Source organism: Ornithorhynchus anatinus, chromosome 12 (genome assembly GCF_004115215.2).
Source record: "Ornithorhynchus anatinus isolate Pmale09 chromosome 12, mOrnAna1.pri.v4, whole genome shotgun sequence".
Classification (NCBI taxonomy): domain Eukaryota; kingdom Metazoa; phylum Chordata; class Mammalia; order Monotremata; family Ornithorhynchidae; genus Ornithorhynchus; species Ornithorhynchus anatinus.
Genome location: NC_041739.1, coordinates 55258272 through 55283679, shown reverse-complemented (window position 1 = coordinate 55283679; position 25408 = coordinate 55258272). Strand labels below are relative to the sequence as shown.

Genomic DNA, 25408 nt, shown 5'->3' with positions numbered 1-25408 from the left:
CTTATCTGGAAAATGGAGATTAAATTATACCATAATACCATAATTATTATGGTATTTCTTAAGCCCTTACTGTATGCCCGGCACCGTACTAAGTCACACAACTGACAGGTGGTGGAGCGGAGATTAGAACCCACGACCTCTGACTCCCAAGCCCAGGCTCTTTCCACTAAGCCACGCTGCTTCTCAACGCCCTAACGCTCCCCTCCCTCACCCCCTGCAGCCTGGAGCAGCGCAACCTGAGCCTGGAGACGGAAATGATGACCCTCCACGACGAGCTGGACCAGGAGCGCAAGAAGTTCACCATGGTGCAGATCAAGATGCGCAACGCCGAGCGTGCCAGGGAGGACGCAGAGAAGAGGAACGACATGCTGCAGAAAGAGATGGAGCAGTTCTTCTCCACATTCGGGGACCTCACGGTGGAGCCCCGCCGGACCGACCGGGCCAACACCATATGGATCCAGTGAGAGCCTCCCTCCTCACTCCCAGAGACCCTCCGACAACGGGAGGAGGGAGAGAGGGTTGTGGGGCTAGTCCCCAGACGTCCGTTCACGTCCCTGAGCGAACCAGGCATCCCCTTGGAGGGTCCTGGGCTTCTGTCGTCCCGGACGCACATATCCAGTCGCGTGCTGGGCCGGCCCACGCGTGGGATCTAGAGGAAGATTTTCATGCGAGTCGTGCATTTCCGCTGGTGAATCCATGTGTCGTGGCAAACCGAGCTTCCCCCTCCCCTGGCCCCCCGACCTTGCACTTAACATAAGCTATTTTTGGCATAGTGTTACCGTCAGCTTATTTTATATAGCAGATGTTTGGGTTACCCCTCTTGCTGGGGAAAATGAAGAGAAACAAATCTATATATATATGTGTATATATATAATGTTAGATATTAAAAACGAAAGAATAAATCGTGGCTGTGCTGTTTGTGCCAGTGGACTTGCCCATGACCAAAAGAGTGTAAATAATTTTATAAAATATAAAAGTTACCACCAGAAAAGTCTGGTCTCATCTGTAGCATCTCTGAGGGCTAGATTGGTATTATTCTTTGGACCCTGGGGGGAATTGAGGGGACCAGAAAGATGTCTCCTGAACCTCCTCACAGTGGGTCTCTTGCAGGTTAGGGGCCGGGGGGTGGAGGGGAAGGGATGAGCCAGTATACTCCAGTCCCATCATCTTCCCTTTCCAGGATCCCCCAGTGACCCCCCCCCCCCAAATGGGGCAGAGCCCCCAAAAGGTGCTTGTATATGGGTGTGGGGGGTGGTGGCTGCATTAGAAAGTAGGGTGTCTTTCTGGCTCTCGATTCATAAGATCCTTACCCTTTCAGTTTTCAGTCATACCAGCACTAGATCCTCAAATGGAGCAATATTTAAACCCAAAGTGCCTTTCATTCATTCATTAGTATTTATTGAGCACTTACTGTGTGTAGAGCACTGTATTAAGCGCTTGGGAGAGTAAAGTGCAGCAATAAATGGATACATTCCCTGTCCAAAATGATCTTACAGTCTAGAGGTGGGGAGACAGACATTAATATAAACTACGATATATACATAAGTGCTGTGGGGCTGGGAGGGATTAAAAAACATTTTCTGAGAAGCCTGGTGCTGGCTGGAGCTTGTAAAGAAAACCCCCTCTTTTGGTGGCCCAACCCCCCGAACCTCTCTACCCCCTCCTCCTCTCACCCCATCCAGGCTTCCACAAGGGAAGCAGTGGGCCCACTAGAGAGAGCCCAGAACTGGGAGCCTAGGGACCTCGGATTCTACTCTCAGCCCCTCCACTTTCCTGTTATATGACATGCCTTCTCTGTGCCTCTGTTTCCTCACCTGTAAAATGGGGATTTTTAACAACTTGTTCTCCCTTCCTCTTAGTCTGTGAGCCCTGTGTGGGACAGGGGCTGAAGCTGATTGGCTTACACTGTAACTACCCCAGTGATCAGTACAGCACTTGAAACAGAGTAAGAGTTTAACGTATTCTACAATTATCCTCCTTCTATCATTATTATTATCGAATGGAGAAGAGCTCATTTGTTTACACTACTGCAGGCTCTCTAACCCCACAGGTAGGGTTTTCTTTTCTTCTCCATCACTTTTCCTCACCAACAGAATGGATCTACTCAAGGCGACCGTTACCTCACCCCCACTGTTAGCATAGGGCAGTGGAAAGATTGAGAACTTTGCAAAATCCACCCCGGCCTCCAGGGCGGAGGATCATCAGCCAGTGCGCCCATAAACTGACCCTCGAGGCCTCAGTCAGTGACCTGTGAAATATAATTTTATATTAATATCTGTCTCTCCCTTTAGACTGTAAGCACACGTGGCATAGTAGAGAAGCAGCAAGGCATAATGGATAGAGCAAGGGCCTGGGAGACGGAAGGTCATACGTTCAAATCCCAGCTCTGCCACTTGTCCGCTACGTGACCTTGAGTAGGTCACCTCACTTCTCTGGGCCTCAGTTACCTCATCTGTAAAAGATGGATCAAGACTGTGAGCCCCACTTGGGACAGGGTCTGTGTCCAATTCCAATTTGCTTGTATCCGCCCCAGCACTTAGTGCAGGGCCTGGCACATAATAAGCACTTATCAAATACCACAGTTATTATTGTGGGCAGGGAATGGGTCTGTTCTCTTGTACTCTCCCAAGTGCTTAGTGAGCTCTCTGAACACAGTAAGTGCTAAATAAATGTGATTTAAATGACTGACCTGTTCCATCCATCCTGAGCATCTCCGTCTAGCAAAGTCATCGTTGCCTGCGCCCCGCCCTCTGCAGAATGACCGTTCTTCACTGCACCGCTTCCCTGGGTTCGGATCCCGGCTTGGTGGGTGAGCCAAGTTCAGATGTCAGGTAAGGGGAACAAAAGGCCAAGATGGGACCAGAAAATGCCGTTTTCAACCCCAACGCTTGCCTGCCACCTTTCCTAGCACCAAGGTGAGCTACTTCCTGACTCCTTAGCCAAATGCAACCAAAGCCGCACACCAAACTCATAGTTGGTATTTGTTAAGCGCTTACTATGTGCAGAGCACTGTTCTAAGCGCTGGGGAAGATACAGGGTAATCAGGTTGTCCCACGTGAGGCTTACAGTTAATCCCCATTTTACAGATGAGGGAACTGAGACACAGAGAAGTTAAGTGACTTGCCCACAGTCACACAGCTGACAAGTGGCAGAGCCGGCATTCGAACCCGTGACCTCTGACTCCAAAGCCCAGGCTCTTTCCACTGAGCCACGCTGCTTCCCATCCTTATTCGCTCACCTCATCCCTACCCCCTAGGTGGATGACTATACCCTGACACAGGTTTGTTTTCTAAGAAGCCCTAGAGGCCAGATTCAGGGAAGACTATTCCATCTCTCTAGAAAGAGAAGCCAATGGGAGGTCTATGGGAAACAGGCTATGTTCAGATTCCAGATATTCCAAAACCAAGTTATCTGCTGAGAAGCAGCATGGTGTGTGGCTAGAGCATGGGCCTGGGATCCACATGGACCTGGGGTCTAATCCCAACTCTGCCACTTGTCTGGTCTCTGACCTAGGGCAAGTCACATCACTTCCCTGGGCCTCAGTTATCTCATCTGTAAATTGGGGATTAAAACTGTGAGCCCTACATGGGACAGGGACACTGCATCCAACCTGACAACCTTGTATCTTCCCCAGTGCGTAGAACAGTGCTTGCACGTAGTAAGTGCTTAGCAAATGCCATCATTATTATTATTATTACTAAAGTGTGGAGGCCTGGGGTGACCTCTCTAAGGAGGTCCCAGATCTTGCACTTTTAAGACCACTTACAGTGGCATTCGGGGATCAGACCCATGCATGTCCTAGTGGAGACAGCATGGGCCTGGAAGCCAGAAGGACTTGGGTTCTAATTCTGGCTCTGCCACTTGTCTGCTGTGTGACATAAGGCAAGTCACTTCACTTCTCTAGGATTCAGTTACCTCATCTGTAAAACCGAGATGAAGACTGTGAGCCCTATGAGGGACAGCGACTGTGTCTGAAGTCATTACCTTGTATCTACCCCAGGGCTTAGTACAGTGCCTGGCACATAGTAAGCACTTAACAAATACCATTCATTCTATCATATTTATTGACTGCTTAGTGTGTGCAGAGCATTGTACTAAGCACTTGAAAGAAATTCCCTGTGAGCAATCATCTTCCTTACAGCCTGGGGACTGTACCATCAGTTATCCTTGAAGCTCCTTGAAGGAACCAAGAGGCAGTTGTCCTTTTTTGTTTTTTTTAATGGTATTTGTTATGTGCTTACTATACGCGAGACACCGTATCAAGTGCCGGGGTAGATGCAAGTTAGGTTGGACCCGTCCGTGTCCTCTACGGGGCCACAGTCACTGCGGCCTAAAGAAGTGAAGTCACTTGCCCCAGGTCACACAGCAGATTAAGATTAGGAGCCAGATTTTTCTGACTCCCAGGCTGGTGCTCTATCCACTAGGCCTTGCTGCTTCTCGCATCTTTTTGATTCCAGGTGTGCAGTTGGGGACTTCTCCAACCCCAACTCATCGGTGGGATACCCTATCATGGACCTCCCAACCGCTCTTGAACAACCAACCTGTTTCTTTGATCCGCCAGTTGGTTCAAAATTTCTGGGGATCCCTGCCATTCAGGATCAAAGAGGTCACCCCTCATCCTGTCCCACCAAGTCTGCATCGATGCCACTGCTGGAGACAGAAGATTGAATCAACCACTGCTCTGCCGATGGAATTTCCTCTGCTCTTAAATAGCTCTCCACTTCCCCTCTGGTAAGACACTCGTGCAATCCTCAGTCAATCAATCAATGGTGCTTATTGAGTGCTTACTGTGTGCAGAGCACTGTACCAAGCACTTGGGAGAGTACAATATAACTGACATATTCCCTGCTCAAAGTGAGCTTTCAAGGGTCCTATCCCCAAACCTCTGCCAGACCCATATAGATCTGATGAGGGAGGGAGAATAATACTCATAATAATTGTGGTTATTTGTTAAGCACTTACTGTGTGTCAGGCACTTTAGTAAGAGCTGGATACAAGTCAGCAAGATACAAGTCAGCCAAGGTGGACACAGTCCCTGCCCCACTTGGGGCTCACAGTTTTAATCCCCATTTTATGGATGAGGGAACTGAGGCACTGAAAAGTTGAGTCATTCACCCAAGGTCACACAGCGGGCAATTGGCGGAGCCGGGATTGGAACCCATGATCTTCTGACTCCCAGGCCTGTGCTCTATCCACTATGCCATGCTGCTTACCATATTCAATCTGACCAAGCCTCCTTTAAACATAGCCTCCACCCTGGGATTGTGCTAAGTAGTTATGCTGCCATCTCCTTCAATCTTTGCCATCTTTTAAAAGTCTGCCCAACGTGTGTACCTTTTGAAAGACCAGAAGGAGCATGGCCTAGTGGAAAGAGCGTGGGCCTGGGAGTCCGAAGACATGGGTTCTAATCCTGGTTCAGCAACTTGCCTGCTGTGTGACCTTGGGAAAGTCACTTATCTGTGCCTTGGTTATCTCATCTGTAAAATGGGGATTAAGCCTTCCAATTTTGATTATGAGCTCCCTGGGATTATCTTGTATCTATCCCAGTGCTTAATATAGTGCTTGGCATATTTAAAGTGCTTAAAGTATAGCACCATTATTATTACTCTATGGCATAATACAATGTCTGGCATATGGTGATCACTTCACAAGTACAATTAAAAAACCAACATTTCTTTTGAGGAAAGTTATTAACTGACATCAAGTATTAAGTGCTTATTAGTAGAGTACTCTGCATGCAGTGAAGGCTTAGTCAATACCATTGATCAATGTCTGCTCTACTATTACTTGATATAACAGTGTCTTCATATGAACCTTGAATTCCCAGAGTAAAACAAACAGAAAAGCATAATTTCTATGATGGTGGCACAGAAACACACAGTTTTTAACTTTAAATTTCCTAAATAAAATATCTGAAAAGCCAGTGTGCCTGTCAGCTCATGAACAAGAAAACTCAGACACATAGATCAACTGAGAGATTAAGGAAAGCCACTGTAGAATACAGGTTCCTTGGAAGAAAAAGTTGGGTTTTTTTAAGAGAAATTTCAATAAAGACCCACTCCCTTAATCTCTATCAGTAATTCACATCAACAATAAAATCGAAAACAAATGAAATGGAGGGATTTCATTTGACTCTCTTTTTCCAGAGTGAAACCCTGAATTTAAAGCAAAAACAATTAAGAAATTGACAGTCATTTCCCAGTTTCATTAATACTTGCCTAAGCACTGTGGATTGGGTGTCCAAAGAGAAAAATCTCTCTTTTCCCTCAGGCTCAAGCATGCAAAATTCATACACATTTCTGAAGGAGGAACTGTGGCAAGAAATCAAGTTAAGTTGCATCCTAAAAGAAGATTTCAATGGCCAAAGCTGGTATCCGTCAGTGGGTCGTTCTTTAACAGCCCTAGCGTTCAGTTCTGTCCGAGCCTCCTCTTGGGAAGCAGCTGTGAGAAGACTACACTTAGTCCCTAAATTCACATGAAGAAATATGGAGAAAGGCAATGATTCAAGCCATTAAGGATCCCCCTCCCAGAGAATTTACAAGGAGAAAATGCCCCATCGTGTTTTCTGATCCGTCCTACTGCAGGGCAGGTGCAAGAGCCCAGGAGGACCCTTCAAACTGAAAATTATGGTTCAAAGGTCAGCGTGCAAGCCACGGCCCTGTCCTCTAATAGAAAACCCCTTCATCCCCTCTGGAGATCTGCTCATGGGAGACTTCTTCAAGGAAGAATTTCCCTAGAGGGAAAGGGTATCCCCGAACCTCAGAGAGACCCATCTGGGAATTCTGTCCCAGGCCTGAGGGGAGGGTCTGAACCAGTGAGGGTCCCCACCCACCATCCCACGAGCACCTCCCAGGGGAGGGAGGGAGCATTTGGAGGGAGGCCCATTCCCCACCCTGAGGTTGAGCACTTGAGGGTTGGGGTGAGAACCAGACGGAGAGGCCACAGGGCCTCGCAACCTAATCACAGCACCGTGGAAATGGGTGGTGACCCTAGCCCAAAAGAGAAGCTGTTCATTTAGGCTCTCAGTCTTCCTCATCCCAAGCACTTAAGGCAGCACTCTGCATACAGGAAGCGCTCAATAAATACCACTGATTGATCTTGATGGACTGGAACTGACTCCTCTTCTCATCCGCTTCTTCCAGCTCCTGGAAAATGTAAACGCGTTTTGCTCCTGAAGTAACGGGGACCATCCACCCAGCCTCTCCGAGCCTCCTTTTACCAGGACATACTGATGTTTTCTTCCTAGCTGTGGAGGTCAGACGGCCCAACCCTGGTTCTTCATCGGAGAGGAGGATGGAAGCAGTGTGGGACTGTGGAGGAGGGGTAGTTAAAGATTCAGAACCGGCAAAAAGGACTCAATGGCCAGCAGTGACCTGGCCTGACCCCTATAGACACTAAGCTCCTCTTTTTTTTTTTGGTATTTGTTAAATGCTCATTATGTGACAGGCACCGTACTAAGCACTGAGGCAGATACAAGCTATTCAGGTTGAACACAGTCCCTGTCCCATTTGGGGCTCACAATCTTAATACCCATTTTACAGATGAAGTAACAGGGACAGAGAAATGAAGTGACTTGTGCAAGGTTGCACAGCAGACAAGTGGAGGACCCGGGATTAGAAGGCAGGTCCTTCTTACTCCCAGGCCTGTGCCCTGTCCATTAGGTCATGCTGCTTCTCATAGGCAGGGATCATACCTACCAACTCTATTGCATTGTACTTTTCCAAGCACTTAGCACAGTGTTCTGCACACAGTAAGGACTCAACCAACACCAATGATTGATTTTTGATACTGTGAGCCCCACATGGGACAGGACTGTGTTCAAACCGCTTTGCTTGTATCCTCCCCAGTGCTTATTACAGTGCCTGGCACATGGTAAGCGCTTAACAAATGCCATTATTATTATTTTTTATGGCATTTGTTAAGCGGTTACTACGTACCAGATTCCGTACTGAACTCTGAGATAGATACAAGCTAATTCGGTTGAACACAGTACCTGTCCTATGTGGGTCTCACAGCCTTAATCCCCTACAGATGAGGTAACTGAGGCCCAGAGAAGTGAAGTGCCTTGCCCAAGGCCACATAGCAGACAAGTGGCACAGGTGGGATTAAAACCCAGGACCTTCCAAGTCTCAGGCCCATGTTCCATCCCCTAGGCCACGCTGCTTCTTTTATTGAATGATTACGGACCGACTTCTCTCCCCAGCTCCCCTCCTCCCTCCTACAATCCCTGCCCCGAGCAGCCCCGCATCATGGCCGATTTTGGAGGGCCCCTCTGACACCCACCTCCCCACCACAGAGCAGGCGCAAGAAAAGACCTTCACGAGCCACAAGCCTGCGAGTTCAGGTTTGATCTCGGTTCAGGTCGAGGGGAAGCACATCCCCCCACCGTTTAATAACCCAAAACAAACAAATCACAATGCATCGACTCAACATCGACCTACAAAGAGCAGATGGCAGAAACCCAAGTCCCTCCTTCTCCCCGCACGAACCCGGAAAGGCCGAGCCCGGGCCCCGCGGCTCGGAGAGTGGTGGCGGTGCCCCCACCTCCTATGTCTCCCATTCCGGCCTGCTGGGAGATCCGCGGGGCGGTTCCGTGAGATGGCCACGTTCGGTTTTGTCTTTCGAAACTACTCGATCAACACGGATACTTGGCAGTCTGTGGGGCCGGGAATATTGGCCCGAGTCCAATTGGGAGAAACTCCAGGTGGGTCTCGTGACGGGATAGATGGTCGAGGCGAGGCAAACAGTCGATGGAGAGCTAGGTATCGAAGGTTTGGTTACTGTTGAGTTATACTGGCCATAAGTCCCAGGTACTACAGAGACTCAATATACAGGATTCCACGCCTTCTCCAAGGTCTCCCTCCGCAGTGCGCGGTTAGCAGGGAACAACTGGACAAAGGCCAACAACGCGGAGCAGCCCATGGACCATCTGAGCTCCAAAGGAGACGGTGGAGCCTCGCGTTGTGATTTTGGAAAGAAAAAAACTCAATACAACTATGTACATCGCACCCGACTCAGTTTCCAGAAAGGAAGCATCCGGCTGGGAGGCCACGTTACTGCAGGGGTGTCGGGTAGGGAGGGACTACTTAACCAGCCCAGGGGGCGTGAGGAAGGAGATTCGTCCCAGGCTCCAGCACGCAAGACACACGGAGGTCACGGTAAGTAGTTTAACTCCCAGCGCCGACCCAGAACAGGTGGACCTTTTGCCTTAAAGAGTCGGTCACATTTTCTTTTCCAAGTTCAACATCCTTAAACGGTGAACTGCCAAATGTCCATTGGCCCAGCAGAAATCTAGTAGGCTCTTGCAGTGAGCAGTAATGAGGACCGATGTGCCCCAGGCAGGGGCCAAAAATCACATCTTGGTCTTTCCCCCTTGCCCACTGTCCCCGACTAATCTGTCAGGATGACACTGGTAACATTCCCCCCGACAAACATTCTCCCGATTCGGACGTTACCCTTGACGCCGGCACTCAGCCAACTCCCATTCACCCCTCCCAACCTGACGCTGGTCAGTCGGTCGGCGGATTGGGCCCCATCCCGAGATGGAGGCCCACTCCCACAAGCTCAGTCTTTGGAGTCTTGAAAATGCAGGATTATGTTTTGGTTCTTTTTAATGGCATTTGTAAAGTGCTTTCTATGTGCCAGGCACTGTACTAAATGCTAGGGTAGAAACCAGGTCAGTTTGGACTCAGTCCAGAGTCCTTAGTGCTCACAGCGTTAATTCCCCATTTGACAGATGAGATAACTGAGGTACAGAGAAGTTAAGTGACAAAGTACTCAAGGTCACACAGCAGATAAGTGGCAAAGCCGGGATTAGAATCCTGGTCCTTCTGACTCCCAGGCCCACACTCTTTCCACTAGGCCACACTGCTTGAAACTGTCCAGTCACTTCCCATAATACAGAAAGGGGATGGGAGGTCAACCATGTGTCTTGGGGACCCCCTGCCATACACAATAACACTCACACCCATATGCATGTATCGGAAAGAGTACAGGCCTCAGAGTCAGCAGGATATGAGTTCTAATCCTGACTCCGCTACTTGTGTGCTGAATGACTATGGGCAAGTCACTTCACTTCACTGTGTCTGTTTCCTCATCTGAAGAATGGGAATTAAGACTGTGAGCCCTATGTGGGACAGGGACTGTGTCCAACCTGATTAACTTGAAATTCCCCAGCACTTAGTACAGTGCCAGGCACTGTACTAAGCACTGGAGTGGATACAAGCAAATTGGGTTGGACGCAGTCCCCGTGCCATGTGGGGCTCACAATCTCAATCCCCATTTTATAGTTGAGATAAATGAGGCCCAGAGAACTGAAGTAACTTGCCCAAGATCACACAGCAGACAAGTGGCGGAGCCAGGATTAGAACCTATGACCTTCTGACTCCCAGTCCTGTGCTTTATCCATTGTGTCACGTAAGTGACTTGCCCAAAGTCACACAGCAGACAAGTGGCAGCGATGGGATTAGAACCCAGGTCCTCTGCCTCCCACACCCATGCTCTTACCACTAGGCCATGTTGTTGCCCTGTATGCCTGCTAGTGGCACCAAGCCCAAGCTCCAGATTGACATATCACCTTCTCCTGGTGCACGTCCTCAGCAGATGATGTGATGCCACTGGAAATGCTGGGAATGCCAGGAGGTGGAATAATTCACTCTTGGAGGTGACAGATGAGTCCAGATCAAAAATTAAAGTTTTCCTAATGGAAAAAAAAAAAGGCAGCGGATTCCATTTATACCATAACATTCTCTGTTGGGGTCTCTCTGGTCAACAGAGAAATGCATCTCTAGGGAAACAGTGTGACCTCGTAGAAAAGGCACAAGCTGGGAGTCAAGGGACCTGGGTTCTAATTCTGACCCTACCACTTTTCTGTTGTGTGACCTAGGGCAAATCACTTAAATTCTGTGTCCCTCAGTTTCTTTTACTGTAAAATAGTCTACCTAGACTGTGAGGGCTAGGGACTTTGTCCAACCTGATTATCTGCAACCCTTAGCCCACAGTAAGCACTTAACAAATACCATAATTATTTATTACTATTAGCTAAAGTCTCTGAGAAGGAGAAAGGGCAAGAGTCATCTGTTCCTTTAGCTAACCCAAATCCCATGTGATCTGACGGAGCTTCCCAACACTCCAGGGGTCTCCAGGGCCTACCTTCAGGGGCCCATCCGTTCCCCTCCAGAAGAGTAGCTTCACCAGGGTTGCTTCTAGGATGAGTTGGCTAGTTGTTTTTCCCTGATAAAGGTTACCTGGAGAGACCAGTTTGTCAAAGCAGGAGGAGAAAGAGGTGACAGCACTTGAAGGGAAGGAAACATCCATTGCCTTCCTTCAGCAACCTCCACTCTAAAGGCTGTTTGCTGAGCTCTGGATTGGCGCTGGGAAAGATGTGAAATGGGAAAGCCAAAGGGATGATGGGCTAAGTGCGATTAAGGGTAGCATAGGGGACCCTAGGAAAGGAAAGCAAGGGAGATGAGAGAGAATGAGAGAAAGAGAAGGAAAGAGGAAGAGAGGAAGAAGAGAGAGGGAGAGAGAGAGAGGGAGGAAGCAAGAGAGCAAGAACAGGAGTAGGGAGAGTCTTTTCTGATGACAAAAGACATCAAGACCAGATGTGGAGCTTTGGTCAGGAAGGGTCCATCCTATTCCTCCCTCCCATCTAGATTAGTACTTATCTGCTGGCCCTAACAAGACAATGGAGCCAAGTAGCCACCTCACCAAACCCCAAGTTGCCACATCTCACTCTGGAGGTGTCTCCTGCCCCGAAAGATCAGACAGAAGAATGCTCTCGAGCCCTGCAAGTGCTAAAAAACAAAGAGGCAGAGCTATCATCATTTCTAGAGGGTGGAGAGTCAGGTGGATGCTTTTGTTTTTCTCTTCTCCCCGAACAATCTCTCTTGGCTGTCTCACTCGTCTGGTCATCCCTCACTGCAAGAGGCTTCTTTTTTCCAAGTTAAAATAGCATCGCGTACAGCTAAGCACGCAAAAAACGGTTAAAGTACGTTTGAACAGTGGGGCATCGGGCACTAGTATGGGATGGGGGAGTCTAAGGTTGGGATAGGCTATTATTGCTAAGTCACCCTCCCTCCCTATTATTGCGGTGAAAACCCCTAAGTGACACTTCCTCACGGGGTCTGTGAAAAGACTTTCCCAAGCACTTACATTCCATTTAGGTTGTTTAAAGTGATATCGCTTAACATTGGCAGTGATCCTCCATGGCTTTTAGGAAGAGCTAATATTGCTAAACCTACTTCACCGGTACCTCATCGGCTGTGGTCGCCGTTTCCTGCTGGGCCCAGACTTCTAGAAAATCGGCCACGCCTTTCTCGGACCTGTCAAATGTACGCAAAAGGAGTTTAGCCAAAATGGGAGACAGTGAGGGCATCCAGGAAAAACAACGCCTCCTTGGGCATTCTCAGATCCGAAATGTCAAGACCCACGGGATGGACGCCTGCCGTTTGTTTCCTTTGGTACGGCTTTCAGTCCTGCAGGGTGAAGCCCAGCTCTTTTGGACTTGAAACCCAAATCCTGCTCCCAGACCTTACTACTTCTCAGGACTCTCTGAGAAGTGGACGGTGGGGGGAATGAAGTGAGGGGAGGAGAGCAGTCTTGGGGAAGGATGGGTATCGGTGCATTTCTGAGGAAATGGCCAGAAGGGAATTGGATTCTTGGTCGCGGAGCCCCTGGGTAAGAACAGGTAGATGAACTCCTTGGCCCCAGCTGAGAGGAGACCCTTCCGGTGACTCCGGCCACACTCACCTCTGCCGGCACCACCGGCCACTCTCCATCCTGCATTCCAGAAGGCATGGCGGTGGCTCCACAGGCCAAGGACCTTGGCTAAGACAAGAACTGGTTTCCCGCCGGCCTGCCCCACACCAGTCTCCTACATCCCCTCTCCCACAATCCACGGCAACTGAGGAACATGGCTTCCCCATCCGAGGTCACCACACACATCTTCTCCGCAGACCGGGCTCAGTACAGGCTTTTAATCGCTGAAATGGAGGGGGTGGGGACTACAGCTTCAAGGGTCCGAGAGAGCTTACTCACAACTTTTTTTTCCTTTTACAAATTTTCTTATAAGACATACAACTTAATCGATTAACAAACTAAACAGCTTGTATACTGGCAATATATTACAGATGGATTTATGATATAGTAGTAGTTGACATAAAATGGGTCAGTTAAACTACAGTGCCTACTACCGAGGGTACTGGATTCTCTACAAGTAAATGTGCTGTGCTCATATACAGACACATGCGGGTCTGGATCTACATTCACCTGACCGGGCCGGAAGGAGCAGTTGGCTGAAGATAGAGACACATACACACACGCTTCAAGGGTTTTTGCATACCCTGTCATGCCAATGAGTGGCCGCCGCAAGCTGTTGGGTTTGCGGCCTTTAAATTTACACTCGGTGAAGAAAAACAAACAAACGGGGTTGGGGGGCTCTTTTGTGTTTTGTTTTCTGCAGGAACCATCAATAGAGGAAGGCCAAAGCAGAACAACTCAAAGTTAAATATACGCTTGAGCTTAGCTGCGATACATAACTCTGGAGGAGAAGCGGGAGGAAAGGTTGATTTCACTTTTAGATGGTGTTTCGCTTCCTTTCTGGATATCCTTTTTCTTTTCCCCCAACTTTTTTAAATATCCCCCCCTCCCGTCCCTCCCTCCCGAAATAGCGTGATTGGCATCAGCGGCGTCACCGGCTGAAGAAGGTCGGGTTCCGCAGGCAGGCGGCCAGTCACCTGCAACACCCCAGGGGGCCCGCGGACGCTTCCAAGCTGCTGTCGGTGTCGGACGCCAAGGTTTGGTCAGTGGACATGGAGGAGATGTCGTTGACGGACGAGGATGGGGGGAGGCTCTCGCTGCTGTTCACTGCTGCACCTGTGCTAAGAAAAGGAACACCGACATGACTAAACCTGAAACTCCACAGACTCTCGCTCGGCGGCCACCTCTCATGGGTTTCTCCTGGTCTGGTGAGAGGTAGAGGGGAAAGGGGAGGGAAAGAGGGAGGGCGAGGAAGATGGGGAAGGGAGGGAGGGGAAGATGGGGAAGGGGAGAGGAGGAAAGGGAGGAAGAGAGGGAGAGGGAGCGAGAGGGAGAGAAGGAGAGACGGACTCAAATTCTTCGGCCTAGGATGAATATCGGTCATATGCTGCTGAATAGAAAACACTTAACATTAATGATTACCGTATCAGCCTCCTTGCTGACTTTCTGCCTAGCTCTCCTTACTCCAGTTCACATTTCAATCTGCTGCCTGGGTCATTTCTCTACAGAAATATTCAGGTCATGTTTCTCCACTCTTCAATAATCTCCAGTGGTTGTCCATTCTCCTCCACATCGAACAGAAATTCCTTACCATCCTTTCAAGCACCTTGCCCCCTCCTACCTCATCTCGCTACTCTCCTACTACAACCCAGCCCACACATTTTGCTCCTCTAATGATAACCTCATCACTGTACCTCAATCTCATCTCTCTCGCCACTGACCTTTCACCCATGTCTTGCCTCTGGCCTGGAACACCCGCCCTCTTTTCTATCCAACAGACAACGACTCTTGCCCGACTCAAAACCTCGTTGAAGGCACATTTCTTCCTAGAGGTCTTCCCTGACTAAGCTCTCATTTTCTTTTCTTGCTCTCCCTTCTGCATCATCCTGACTTGCGTTCCCTACATTCATGCCCCTCCAAGCCCCACAGAATTTATGTCCATATTAATACAATAATATTAATATTATTTACATTAATGTCTGTCTCCCCCTCTAGCTCCGGGTAGGGCAGGGAATTAATCCTCCCCTTTTCCACGCATATCCAAATGCAAGCTTCCCTATCCTCTATTCATCCTCACTGAGCAGTTGACAGAGTCCTACTACTCAGCACTTAATACAGTGCTCAACACAGAGTAAGCATTTAGTAAATACTGTTGAAAAATATCACTGAAAATTGTCCTGGTCTGTACCTTCTCCAAGACTACTACTATTAATTTCTGCTCACTCAAAAACCTAGGGCAATACTGTATCCCAACTGAAAATGCTAAAGACAGATCTTCATGGCACACTGCCATCACAAACAGAGTGACTAGGCCAAACCTTCCTACAGACAGAGACGAGGAGGCAAATGAGAAAACAGCACCAGGCACTGCAAACATTAAGCCCAACAATGCAACAAAGGACAAAATTTTTGCTGGCCAAATGTGGCTGGGACTGTAGATCCCCCATTGGCCTTTTGGGCCCCACATGCACGTAGGGTGAATTTCACTGCCAGCGGTATCATCTTGGAATTGCAAGTATAACCACATACACTCCATACTCATGCCTTCCTGGCCACCGGGACCTACGAAAATCTCACTGTTTTCTTGTCTTATGCCGGAGTCGTTTCCGACCCAAAGCGACACCACAGACCCACGTTCCCCAGAACGCTCCACTCTCTATCTGCAATCATTCTGTAGTGCACCCTTACAGTTTTCCTGGTAAAAATACGGAAGTGGTTTACCACTGCCTCATTCCACTCAGTAAACTTGAGTCTCCACCCTCGACTCTCTCCCGTGCCGTTGCTGCCCAGCAAGGGTAAGTTTTGACTTGTAGCAGATGGCCTTCCACTCGCTAGCCACTGCCCAAGCTAGAAATGGAATGGGTAGGCCTCTGCTTGACTCTCCCTCCCATAGCTGAGACTAGTAGAGTACTGGAAACTCTCCAGGTGCAACTCTGAGAGAGGCACTTTCTACCATGAGAGAATTCACCTACTGCTGTAGTCAAGTCACATTAATGGATTACGGCCTGTGGTTTTGAGGCTACCTCATGACCACCTGCTTGATGGCTGAAACCATAATTAATAATAATTGTGGTATTTGTTAAGCGCTTACTATGTGCCAGGCACTGTACTAAGCACTGGGGTGGATACAAGCAAATCAAGTTGGACACAGTCCCTGGTCACCATCGGGCTCACAGTCTCAATACCCACTTTACAGATGAGTTGACTGAGATCCAGAGAAGTGAAGTGACTTGCCCAAGGTCACCCAGCAGACAAGTGGTGGAGCCAGAATTTGAACCTTCCTACTCCCAGACCTGTGCTCTACCCACTATGCTGTCTGGAGGGTTAGGGATGGTTGGGGCCAGGGCCAGGGGGGATGGGGTGGTGGCAGTGTCAGAACAGACTCTCATGACAGAATGCTTTATAGAAAGAAGCGATATTCATTATTACAAGTCCCTCACCTTAAGGTCTCAATGAAAATTGGAGAGATCATTTGCTTCAAAAAAAAAAGTCAAATTACTTTAAACACAGACCTTCTACATGTTTATGAGCTTATAATCAAAAGTCTGTGAATAAAAGAGAGGGGATCGTAAAACCTTTGTAAGTAAACAAATTTTCTTCCAGAGTCTGAAGAAAGGCTGTTGGAAGAAAATATATTTTCTGTTCCTGTAATGCTGTTTACCGAGGAACACTTCACAAATCAATTCCCAAAGCAAGCCGCTATGCGATCATGGCCCATAAATCACTCTGCCAGGTGATCTGAGAGCAGAGAGAAGCCTGGCAATTTATTTGGAAATGTATCAGTGTTGGACAATGATTCCATCAATATATCTAAGTGATCGACTGTCCCTTCTCTTCTGCAGGGACTCACTGTGCTTCCAGTTATCTTTTACCTAGTCTGTACGTTCCTAGTGAGAGGGACTGTGACTACAAACTCTGTTATATTGCAGTCTCCCAAGCGTTTAGTATAATCTTATCTGAACCAAAACCCAAATCTCCCTCCCTAAAAAAAGTAAAACATGTCTCTGCTTTCGCCCATTCTATCTGAGTCTCACCAATGAAGCAACTTGGTGTAGTGGATAGAGCACAGGCCTGGGAGTCAGAAGGTCATGGGTTCTAATTCTGGCTCTGCCACTTGTTTGCCATGTGGCATTAAGCAAGTTGCTTCACTTCTCTGTGCCTTAGTTACCTCATCTATAAAATGTGGATTAAGACTGTGGGACTGTTGGGATTAAGACTGTCCCTTGTGGGACAGGGACTGTGTCCAACCTGATTTGCGTGTATCTACCCAGTGCTTAGTATAGTGCCTGGAACTTAGTAAGTGCTTAACAAATGCCACAATCACTATTATTATTATTATGAATCAGAAAACCTCCAATCTGTACTGCTGAATTAGCTCCCTCTGTATTTGGCAAAATACCACTTGATCAGAATGTGCCCAGATAAGCACAGAAGGAAGGTCCCATTTCCAAAGTCACAGTTTGTTATCTCTCAGAAAATCACCCACAGGCAGAAATCCCAATTAGCCTCTTGCATGAGTAAATTATGAACCACTCAACTTAGCTAGTCAGTGGCACTGCACCAGTCATTGAAACAACCTCCAGAATGGAGGAGGCCTTCAGGGAATGCTCCCCAGAATTCAAAGACCCATGATTAGCTCATGCTTTTCCGCATTAAATTATGAACTCTCACCCCAGAACAAATGGTTATAGTTAATGGTTTGCATCTGGAGCTAAAACATCTAACTAGTCCTTCAGCCCAGCGGAAGAAGAAACCTCACCCTCTTTTTAAGAATCTGTTTTACCGTAGCTCTGGAAAGTTTTGGCTAGAATTATTTTGGCGTTTGCTGATCTGTCCTCAATTAGCTTTTGCGGTTAAGTCCTGGCAGAAAGGTTTGTGTGAATTACCTCTGATGGGCTGGCTATCTCTCTTTGCTCATTCTTTTGAAGTATGGTGTATTACTTCCACCTCAGATAATACAATCACCTGAGAAGAAACTCCTGAATGAGCCTTGAATTTCTTATGTGGATTTCACATGTCTGTTCTGAAATCATTACATATAGGGGATCTACATATAATGGGGTAGCCATCTAGCTCACTGCCAAGGACTCTGACTCGACAAGCACTGCTGAGCACTCTGATGGGTTTGAAGAGCACTCCTGGGGACTCTGGCAAGGAGGGCAATGCTAATCACTCTGGTTGGCTTGGAGAGTATCACCAAGGACTTGCATTGGCTTGAAAAGCATTATCAAGCATTCTGATTGGCTTGGAGAGAATCACCAAGCATTTTGATTGACTTGAAGAGCATCTATAAGTACTCTGGTTAGTTTGGAGAGTATTGACAAGCACTCTGGTTGGCTTGGAGAGCATCTCCAGGCTGTGAGGTCTGAGCTTCAGCAGAGGTGGGAGCTAGAGTTGGGACAGGAGTAGGGGCAAAGACAGGGAATAGGGAGAGGGAAGAGGCTGGACAGGGATATACACACACAAAGAATGGCAATTTTCCCAAGGAAAATAATGAACAGCCATGGCTTAAGGCCCTTGGGCCTTGACACTAACCCTGGAAGGAACAATGGGGAACACAAGGAAGTTGATTAAACATTGGGAGCGAGTACCTGAAGGAGAAGGCTGTCCTTTAACTACGCCATTTTTAGTCTTTTCTTCAGAATTCATTACTTCCTTGTAGATAAGTTCTGCAAACAAAAAAAAAAATAGAAAAAAAGCAGGGGCACTGTTACAGAAAGGAATTGTTCATCGGCCTGAGAGGAACCCGTGGTCTGGTGGCAAATGCACTCTCAATTTGGGTGGCTAAAAATAAAGGAAAGAATCCTTTATTATTCCTGTCTTTCATTTCCCCAGCCAGGGGCCATCCTGAGGTTCCAGGACCATTTTCCTCCAATGGTGACTTGGGAAGCAAACAGAAATTCATTTTCTGAGAGAACAAATTCATCTGAGGCAGATCAGGTTCACCTATGGGGCTCAAACCCAGCTATATCTGGTTCGCAGTTACCAAGGGAAAATGTCTAATGGGACTGAAATTTTCTCCAATTTCACTCTACTGTCCTCCCCTCCCCTGACCCTGTAACAGGAATTCTAATCTTTAGAATCTGTGCCCACCTACTGAATGGGATTGGTTTTGCCATTATGATGATTCATTTAATCGTATTTATTGAGCGCTTACTGTATGCAGAACACTGTACTAAGCACTTAGCATTGATGACAGAGCCTCCCATGATAGAGGGACTCACAAAGATGGCGGAACTGACACAGCACAGTGCAATGGATTATTCACTCTGGTTTGCCTGGTGTCACTCCCAGTCCCTCACCCCTGCCTGTCGTGTCCTTGCTGGGGCACTGAGTGCCACGAGGCAGGCAGGGGGTGCAGCACAGTGTTGTATTGTTCTGTTGCCCCCCCCAGCACTTAGTACAGTGCTCTGCACACCGTAACATTCAATAAATATGATTGACTGATATGACAGTGCCCAGTTTCAAAAACTCAGAAAAAGGAAAGAATGCAAGCAGTAACTCTACTTGTCTCATTGTGGGCAGGGAACCTAACAACTCTGTTATATTGTACTCTCCCAAGAACTTAGTTCAGTACAGAAAGTGCTCAATAATTACCATCAATTGCCTGATTTTCATACAAATATGAACAGTGGCTTCCTTAAACATTCTTTCCTTTCCCAGCCCCCTTCTTTCCAATCCCTTCCAGCCACCCTAAACACTTTTTCACTCCCCAAGCCTCATTTGAACATGTACCAGGTCTTCTATCACCTGGAATCTTCTATCACCTGGAACTAGAATCCCTTTGTCATTCCTGTCAGGAAAGTGCTCTGCCACAGGTGGAAAATCTCATGGTAATTTCTAGGGCCCCGGAGAAGCCCAGTTGAGGTCTCTGGTCCTATCAGATTGGGGAATTGAAGCCGTGAGGTCTACAGAAAGATTTGGATAGGTTCTGAATCACCTCATTTGAGCACAAGATGAGAACTCTGCTCTCATCCACCCCAGTACAACTGAGCCTCCCAGGGGTTCACACATGAAAATGGGAAAAACACCATAAAACAAAGAGTCCAATTTCCCTATTTCCCTTGCAGTATAACCTCCATTTGGGTGGGTGAGCTCAATCAATACCACTGATTGATTGATTGAAATATTCACCTTTCCACTCCTCGATGGTGTGTTCTCTTTCATCCAGCTGTTTATCGTATATCTGTGGAGGAGGCTGCGGAACAGAAGCAGACAAGAGAGAAGCACGTTGCTTCTCATTAATTAGGAAGGAGAATCGCATAGCATGCAAAAGCCCTTTCCTCTGTATTCAGCAATTCTAGTGAGATCCAGGATGATTATAATGAGACTCGGAATCACTGGCTAAAAATAATGTAAACTTAGGTAGAGGGTAAGGACAGAGGTCAGGACCACGGACTCTCCCCTTCCGGTCCTCAGGAGCAGACTCTCCATCAACACCCAAACCCATCAGCCTCCCTGATGTTGGACCATTTCGGCCTAAAAGTATCCAGAGAGTGCAAATTCCAATTGGGTGAATGGTTGCCTCCTAGGGTAGCTCTTGGTGGCCTTCATGGTTACTGGATGTGCCTTTGATGACCCAGGAGCAGCATGGCCTAGTGAATGGAGCAAAGGCCTGGAAGTCAGAAGGACCTGGGTTCTAATTCGGGCTCTGCCACTTCACTTCTCTGTGCCTGAGTTATCTCATTTCTGTAAAATGGGGATTAAGATTTTGCACCCCAAGTGAAACAGGGACTATATAATAATGTTATTTGTTAAGCGCTTACTATGTGCAGAGCACTGTTCTAAGGGCTGGGGTAGACACAGGGGAATCAGGTTGTCCCAGGTGGGGCTCACAGTCTTAATCCCCATTTTACAGATGAGGTAACTGAGGCACAGAGAAGTTAAGGGACTTGCCCACAGTCACACAGCTGACAAGTGGCAGATCTGGGATTTGAACTCATGACCTCTGATTCCAAAGCCCATGTTCTTTCCACTGAGCCACGATTATCTTGTATCTACCCCAGCATTTAGTATAGGGCCTGGCACATAGTAAGCACTTAACAAATACCATAAATTATTTTAACATTATTATTATTATTAGATGAATGTTAATGTTAAATACGATAGGCAGGTTACACATGAAACACATGGGAAGTCTACTGGAGAGATCCTGGGCCTGGGAGTCAGAGGTCCTGGGTCTAATCCTAGCCCTGCTACTGCCTGCCTTGTGATCTTGGGCAAGTCACTTCATTTCTCTTAGCCTCAGTTTTCTCATCTGAAAAATGGATGTTTTAATAATAATGATGGTATTTGTTAAGTGCTAACTATATGCCAAGCACTGTTCTAAGCACTGGGTAGATAAAAGATAATTATGTCCCCCATGGAGCTCACAGTCTATATAGAAGGGAGAACAGGAATGAATCTCCATTTTGCAGATGAGAGAACTGAGGCACAAAGAAGTGAAATGAGTTGTCCAAGGTCACAGAGCAGGTAAGTTTCAGAGCTGGGATTAAAACCCAGGTCCTCTGACTCCCAAGCCCATGCTCTACCCACTAGACCATGCTGCTTAAATACTTGTTCTCCCACCCGCTTAGACTGTGAGTCTCAATGCTTGATCTGATGATCTTGTATCCACCCCAGTGTTTAGTACAATGCCTGGCACGTAGTGAGTGCTGAACAACATAAGGATGTCATAAGTAACGTCAGGTGGCAGCTGTGGAAGCGAGCACATGGTTCTGGGAAGACATGCGTTCCCTTCCCGTATCCCTCTGTACCGAAGCATCACTTCCGAGCCACCAGGCTCGGCATCAGGAGCCAAATTGGGGGAGGGGCTCTAAAAGGAGAGGAAGACTTGGTGCTGAAAATGAAGGTACCAGACGTAAATATGTCAGGAACTGCATCAAACCCAGACAGGGTACAGACTGCCTGAGGCCTGGATGCTCCAATCCCGGAAGCAGCCTGTAGAAATGCTGGGTGCTGATGGTGTCGGAGGACCCTTCATTTGGGGAACAGCTACCATTGCTTCTGGAAAAGATTCTAGAGAATTCCAACTCCATCCAGGCTTTGTCCTAAGCCTTACTGTGATGGATGTTTGACATCTTCTGTCAAACAGCGACGATAATTGGATTATATTACTAAAGGGAAAAAAACAATTCAGTTTTGACCATACAACTAGCCAATCCTATACACTCAGGAGCAATCAATCAGTGGTATTTATTGAGCACTTACTGTGAGCAGAGCACTGCACTAAGCACTTAGGAGAGTACAATAATCAATCAATCCTATTTAGTGAGCACTTACAGTGTGTGGAACACTGTACTAAATGCTTAGGAGAGTATAAAATAGCCAAGTCCCAGTCTCAGAGGGAGAGGGAGTAGTGGAAATGAAGTCTTAGTCAGGAGGCCCCAAGTGACCATCGTCTTAAGATGTGAGAGACGACCATGCATGCAGAGATACGAGCCTGCAGATGTCAGGAAACGGGTCCTCATTTGGATCTCCTAAAGCATAAACTGAGCTGAATTTAATTAGAAACCTGACAAAGCGAAAGGCCGGTTTATTTGAATTCAGCTCAGCTCTTCCCACTGCCCCGAAACCCGGAGGCCGCTTTATCAGCTCTGCACCACCTGCAACAAGGCTCTTCACGCTTCACTGCTACAGCTCATCTTCAAGGGCTCCTGAAATTAACACTTTCCAAGGCCAAAATCCGCATTCCTAAATGGACTGTGCCTGGTGGATTTTACCTCCAGGAGAGTCATCACACCATGGTAGTAGTGGTGGTGATGATACGTAACTGTCTACCGAACGCACTGCAGTCAAAAGGGAGGATGTCAGGGGAGTGGAAGAGAAGGTAAACTGCACTTTGTAATAGTGGGAATAATTAATAATAATTGGGGTATTTATTAAATGTGTCCAACACTGTTCTAAGCATTGGGGTAGGTATAAGTTAATCAGATCAGATACAATCCCTGTCCCTCATGGGACTCCCAGTCTAAGACGGAGAAGAGGTGTCAAATCCCCATTTTACAGTTGAGGAAACTAAGGCACACAGAAGTGACTTGCCTAAGGTCACATGGCAGGCAAGGGGTGGAGCTGTGATTAGAATCCAGATCCTCTGATTCCCAGATTCTTGCTCTTTCCACTAAGCTATGCTGCTTCCCTGAACTGGAAAGTATATTTGGGAAGCACTTGATCAGAACAACAGAAGCTCAAGAAACACTCCTATAGTGATGTCCAAGTGCTGTTTCTATTCAACAGTAAGCTTCTTAAGAGCAAGAATCTCATCTACTAACTCTACTGTACTGTGCTCTGCCAAGCGCTCTTTAGTGTTCTGCACAAAGTAAGCACTCAATAAATACCATTGGTCAACTGCTACCACAGTAACTCTACCTTAATAAAGCAATGTACTTTCATTGACTCCCAGCTGAAATTAGTAGCTGTAAATCAGGGGCAGGAAATATGAGCGATTCCAGTTGGGAAATGACTTCAAGGATTAAAGGACAGACCTGGGGACTGAAATGTTTGCAGTCTTTCAAGAAAAGCATCCAGGGAGATTTCTAAAGAAAGACAGCAGCTCAGGGGATTATGTAACTCTCACAAGGTCACTGTCATCCTCCTGCTTTGGCTAACTGGCTTAATGAAATGAGCCTCAGTGGTATTTTCCCTCATTAGTGAGTCTTGTCACTGTTTCATTTGCCCTTAAAAGCTATCCCAATCTCCAGGCTCAGATCGGCAGAAAATTTCCCAGAAGACAAGTCCCAGGCTAATGCTTCCTGGGGCTAGGACCCTGGGGACCAGGGTTCTGAGACAGTTAAAGGGGATGTGTTTAGGGATATGCCCCAGGAGCTGCTGTTCCCTCCTCCTCTGGAAAGGTACAGGTCACATCAGCATGGCATAGTGGATAGAGAGCACAGACCTGGGACTCAGAAGGTCCCTGGGTTTTAATCCTGGCTCTGATGCTTGTCTGCTGTGTGACCTTGGGCAAGCCACTTCACTTCTCTGTACCTCAGTTACCTCATCTGTATAATGGAAATTGAGACTGTGAGCCCCACAAAGGGCAGGGACTGTGTCCAACTTGATTTGCTTGTATCCACCCCAGCGCTTAGTACACTACCTGGAACATAGTAAACACTTAATAAGTACCATCATTATTACTATTTATTAAGGGCATTCTTTGTGAAAGCACTGTACTAAGCCCTTGGGAGGGCGTAATACAACAGAGTTAGACACGTTCCCTATTCATAGTGAGCTTGCATGTGCCTTGTCTCACCCAATTCATCACTCAAGAGTAATTATTGAGCACCCAACTCTGTGCACTTGGAAGAGTACAAGACACCCTACCTGTCCTTGAGAAGCTTTCTACCAGGGATGATTGACAGACACGAGCTGTTCATAAATTGTTAGAGGAGAAACAAGTATCTCGCCAGCTGCACATAGCAGAAACATGGCAGGAAGTAATATGAGTCAAGAATATGCTTATGTGCTAAGGGTAACTGTTGAATTGAAGCCATCTTGGAATTCCAGGCAGGGGAATTTCTGGGCATGAACAAGGAATCTGAGGTGGGAGAGTACAATTAGGTTAGCTTGGGAAGAATGAAGAGTGTAAGCTGGGGTGTACTGGGATAAGAGAGTTGATAATCAAGGGCAGGGAGTGGTGGGAGGTCAGAGGGGGGAGAGAGAGAGAGGGGGAGAAAGAGAGAGGACGCTAGCTGATGTAGTGCCTTAAAGTCAATGGTAAGAAGTTTCCATTTGGTAAATGCGTAACCACTGAAGGTTTTGGGTGTGTTGAGCAATGTTTTAGGAAAAAACCCAGTTAACTGTATGAAGTATGGAGAAGCTGAATGCACAAATGCAAGGAGGCTGATAAAATGGTCTGACCAAAATCTGATAAGCACCTGGACCAAGTAGGTGGCTATGGTGTTCTGGAATACCTCAGCCCAAAAAATCCTTAAAAAATATGCAAACCCTCTTTCTTCACTGATTAGTAACCAATGCATTCATATACATCAATTTACTACCAGAATAATTGCAAATAAAGTCAAAGCAGTCAAAATAATGTAAAAAATAGAAAAGGATTATGCCCAGGAGAAAGATGAAAACTATTAGAAAATGAATCTGTTTCTTCTGACAAGGACTGAATATATTCAACAGGTGTGCCTTTCACTCTTAGAAAATCCTTAAATAGGATTGAGCTGAACTGGAAAATCTCCATAGATTTTTCTCTAATTTAATAAAAAAAAAATGAAGGTTTATCCAGGTAGTCAATATTATTGAGTACACTCTGTATGTAGAGCACTCAATTTGAATCTGGAGCATTACAGAGTAGAACAGCCTGTGCAATCAAGATTTTCACCACATAAAGACAGAGGCAGGTCAATGTAAATACCTGTAAACACACCTCTAGATAGCAGCTTTATGAAGTGAAAATGAAGGTGGTCTAAGAAAGGTATTGTAGCTACACAAATGTATCTTGATTCATGGCACCATCATCATTAACAGTGTTTATTTTGGATAAACATAATGCCCACTGGTGAGCAAAGACTGTTTCAGGCATTCGCAAACATACAAAAGCCTGCTACCAAGGAATGTATAGCCTAATCAGGAAGGCAAGGAGCACAAAGTTCCAAATACAAGATAGGTAAAAGACTAAGGGCATAGATATCCAAGAGGT

The 25408-nt window shown here is 47.0% G+C and overlaps 2 protein-coding genes, 1 long non-coding RNA gene and 1 other non-coding gene across 29 annotated transcripts in view; 1 reads left to right on the top strand and 3 right to left on the bottom strand.

Moving 5' to 3' along the window:
- ARHGAP24 (Rho GTPase activating protein 24) overlaps positions 1-1029 on the top strand; it is a 299225-nt gene extending 298196 nt beyond the window's left edge. For 10 of the 11 annotated variants that reach the window (XM_029077189.2, XM_029077192.2, XM_029077188.2 and 7 more), the window contains one exon: positions 221-1027. In XM_029077189.2, the coding sequence (XP_028933022.1) occupies positions 221-464 (244 nt within the window). In that variant the 3' untranslated portion in view covers positions 465-1027. Of the gene's footprint in view, positions 1-220 lie in introns of all 11 variants that reach the window. The other variant, XM_029077194.2, reaches the window with a different exon arrangement.
- A 5195-nt stretch (positions 1030-6224) lies between these two features.
- On the bottom strand, positions 6225-7401 carry LOC120638740. Its single transcript, XR_005660641.1, has 3 exons — positions 7230-7401; positions 7087-7145; positions 6225-6311 (listed from the first exon to the last, which is right to left on the bottom strand). It is a non-coding gene; the product is annotated as an uncharacterized LOC120638740 (long non-coding RNA).
- A 938-nt stretch (positions 7402-8339) lies between these two features.
- MAPK10 (mitogen-activated protein kinase 10) overlaps positions 8340-25408 on the bottom strand; it is a 203025-nt gene continuing 185956 nt past the window's right edge. For 14 of the 16 annotated variants that reach the window (XM_029077198.1, XM_029077197.2, XM_029077200.2 and 11 more), the window contains 3 exons: positions 19894-19957; positions 18351-18428; positions 12958-13875 (listed from right to left, as the gene is read on the bottom strand). In XM_029077198.1, the coding sequence (XP_028933031.1) occupies positions 13733-13875; positions 18351-18428; positions 19894-19957 (285 nt within the window). In that variant the 3' untranslated portion in view covers positions 12958-13732. Of the gene's footprint in view, positions 8759-10576; positions 10700-11151; positions 13881-18350; positions 18429-19893; positions 19958-25408 lie in introns of those variants that run through there. The other 2 variants (XR_005660640.1, XM_029077210.1) reach the window with 2 other exon arrangements.
- LOC114815862 lies at positions 15565-15702 on the bottom strand. Its single transcript, XR_003763664.1, has one exon. It is a non-coding gene; the product is annotated as a small nucleolar RNA SNORA7 (small nucleolar RNA).